Source organism: Trypanosoma conorhini, assembly GCF_003719485.1.
Source record: "Trypanosoma conorhini strain 025E chromosome Unknown Tco_14.4_contig_01311, whole genome shotgun sequence".
In the NCBI taxonomy this organism is placed as follows: Eukaryota; Euglenozoa; class Kinetoplastea; order Trypanosomatida; family Trypanosomatidae; genus Trypanosoma; species Trypanosoma conorhini.
Window position 1 is genome coordinate 1 of NW_021705417.1, and position 2,806 is coordinate 2,806.

The 2,806-nt window shown below is 44.3% G+C and overlaps 1 protein-coding gene and 1 non-coding gene across 2 annotated transcripts; both read left to right on the top strand.

Annotated features, from left to right (window-relative positions):
- Positions 1-318: 318 nt before the first annotated feature.
- Tco025E_09828 lies at positions 319-400 on the top strand. Its single transcript has one exon. It is a non-coding gene; the product is annotated as a tRNA-Leu (tRNA).
- A 761-nt stretch (positions 401-1,161) lies between these two features.
- Tco025E_09829 (Poly(A)-specific ribonuclease PARN) lies at positions 1,162-2,712 on the top strand (the record flags this gene model as incomplete). Its single annotated transcript, XM_029376635.1, has 1 exon — positions 1,162-2,712. The coding sequence occupies one exon, from the start codon at positions 1,162-1,164 to the stop codon at positions 2,710-2,712; it is 1,551 nt and encodes a 516-aa protein (XP_029223228.1).
- Between the last annotated feature and the right edge of the window lie 94 nt (positions 2,713-2,806).

Genomic DNA, 2,806 nt, shown 5'->3' on the forward strand with positions numbered 1-2,806 from the left:
CCAGCCGCGTGAGGTCATCCCTCCGGGCCTCATCCCCACCAGGTAAGCCATCTTCGGTCCCATCTCGCTTCATGACCACTCGGCTGATGGCGCGCTCGAGGGTGGCCGCACTCTGCATCCACACGTGGTTCGCCTTGGGGTCCAGCTTCGTCAAGTAGTACAAAAACGACTCGTACTTTCTCTCCTCCATCGCCGGCAGAGGCGCCTCATCTTCCGCAGGCGAGCCCCCGGCTTCACCGTCGACAATGAAAGAAAAAAAAAGACGTTTTTTAAATATTTTTGACCGCGTATGCCTTGCCGTAGCGAGCGCCAGCACGTGGCGAGATGGTCGAGTGGTCTAAGACGTTGGATTAAGGTTCCAATCCTTCCGAGGGCGTGGGTTCAAACCCCACTCTCGTCAGCTTTTTCACATCTTGTGAGTTTTTCCTCCATCATACATATAATTCACTCATTTCTTGTTAAACTTCTCTTTACTTTGTTTTTACCATCGCCCGCCGTGTCGCATGCCCAGCTAGGCGCGCCGCACCGGCAAAAATAATAATAAAAATAAAAGAAATGAAAGAGAGAGCCCGCTCAGCGCATTCCCCAGAACGGCGAACGGCGAGAATGCAGCGGAGAAGCCGCGTGGCGCGGGCGTTGCGCTGCAGGGGTTGCGGTTCTCATCTGGCGGTGGAACGGGGCTCGGGACGCTCCCCGCGCCGGTCAGAGAGAGAAGCGCTAGGAAGGTCTTCAAGTGTGTGCTGCGCGACACCAAAATCAAAGGGACGGGGCAGGAGGAGCAGCCGAATGCCGTGTTAAGCGCGCTGCGGAGTGGCGGCCAGTTCGCTTGCAAGCTCTCCTAAAAGTTCGGATCGTCTGGGTGAGGCTGGTTCCAAGTGCCGTCGTTTTGTCTTTAATGGCGTTTGTTGCCGGGCGACGTCCACGTCGTCCACGGCGTCCTGCACGAGTGAGGAAGACTTTCTTCAGACGACTCGGCGAAAACTGTGGGTGCGTGTTTGTTCTGGAGCAATTCTTTTTTTCAAAATCTGTTTCAAAGCATTCCGCGAAGTCCTTTTTTTTTGTAATGCGTATAGCTTTTAAGGATTGAGCAAAGAATACAAGCGACGAGCAACGCTTAAAAAAAAAATTGCTATTCTGATATAGATTTCAAGGGGTTGTTCTATGAACGTGGATACGACAAACTTTCCTTTGATTTTTGAGGATTTCAAAAAATCTCTGGAGGGATGTGACTTTTATGCCGTTGATCAAGAAATGACAGGCGTAAACTTCGAAGATCAGCATCGGTCACGGCTCATGTCCTTGCCAGAACTTTACGAAGCAAGCCGGGAAGTCGTTCAGCGCTATGTGGCTTTTCAGTTTGGGATTGTTCTCTTTACTCTTTTGGAAGAGGGTCTCTACGAGGTGAAACCGTACAACTTCTATTTGCTGAAAAAAAATGGTGATTTTGTTGTAAATACTGAGGCAACCAGGTTTTTGGCCTCACATGGAATGGATTTTCAAAAATGGCTGGTTTCTGGATTGCATTACTGTAATAAGGCAGAAGAAGAACAAGCGATGGAGAAAAACTATCATGAATGTTCCAACATGGGGAAAAAAATTTCTTTCTATATTGTGGATAAAATCGAAAAGTGGTGGCTCGATCCTTCCAAGAAAGAAGAAGAATCAATATCTTTTAAGATGGTTATGACAGAAGAAATAAAGGCACTTGTCATGTTGACGCTTAAGCAGCGGGATATACATGTACAAATGGAGTACGATACCGCTTCCAAAATATATCAAGCTCCATCAGATATAACGGTGCGTCGAATTGTCTGTCACAAGGTGGATTCAAAAGAAATAAAACCGGTTTCTCATTGTCCTTCTAGTTCCTTGCCGTTATTGGGCTTTAGACAACTCTGGAAATGTATAACAAAATGCAAAAAGCCCCTTATTGGTCACAATTTTTGGTTAGACATAATGTTTATGATGCAGATGCATGAGGCCCCTCTTACTACCACGTACGAAGAATACAAAACTCAGGTTCACGAGTTATTTCCTTGCATTTACGATACTAAAACGCTTTCTAAATCCATGAGCTTTTCTACACCAAAGCGTTCATTACATTTGCAAGGTTTATACAAGGAGTGTTGCAGGCTAAATGAAAGATGTAAGACTTCAATTAGGTTTCAATCTCCTCCTGGTTTCCACTTCTATGATGAGAGGTATACGAAAAGTAGAGGAAAAGCACATGAGGCGGGATATGATGCATACATGACTGGTATTGTTTTTGCAATAATTAATGATGTATACAAGAATATTTATGGAATGGAAACTAGTAAGTGGGAAAATGTTGTTTCTGTATATGGAAGTAACTATTATATGAGCTTGATCGGCAAGGATTTTTTAGAGTTAAGGTCAACCTTTTTGCTGGAGTTTGAAGAGGACATGGATATGCGTTTGGTACAGTCTCTTATTTGCACGGAGGAGGACAGAGAACAGATCAAAAACAACAATGAGCCTATCTCTTTCCACTTGGACGTGGTGAGTAGCAAACGTGAGGATCAAGCTAAGACTTTTATTATTCGGTTTAAGGATGGAACTGTTGACGAAAAAATGCTGCAGACGCAAATAGATACATCAAGAGAGTGTTTGACCCACTCGTTGTACACAATGATGAATGAAGAAGACATAATATTTCCCCGTGTTAAGAGGATTTCTCGTTTCTCAGAGTAAAGAGAATAATTCTAAGACTTGTAAAAGCTAGAAATAATAAATATTTATGAAAAAGAGTAAGTTTTTTTTTTTGTATTGCCCGAGCGACTGTACG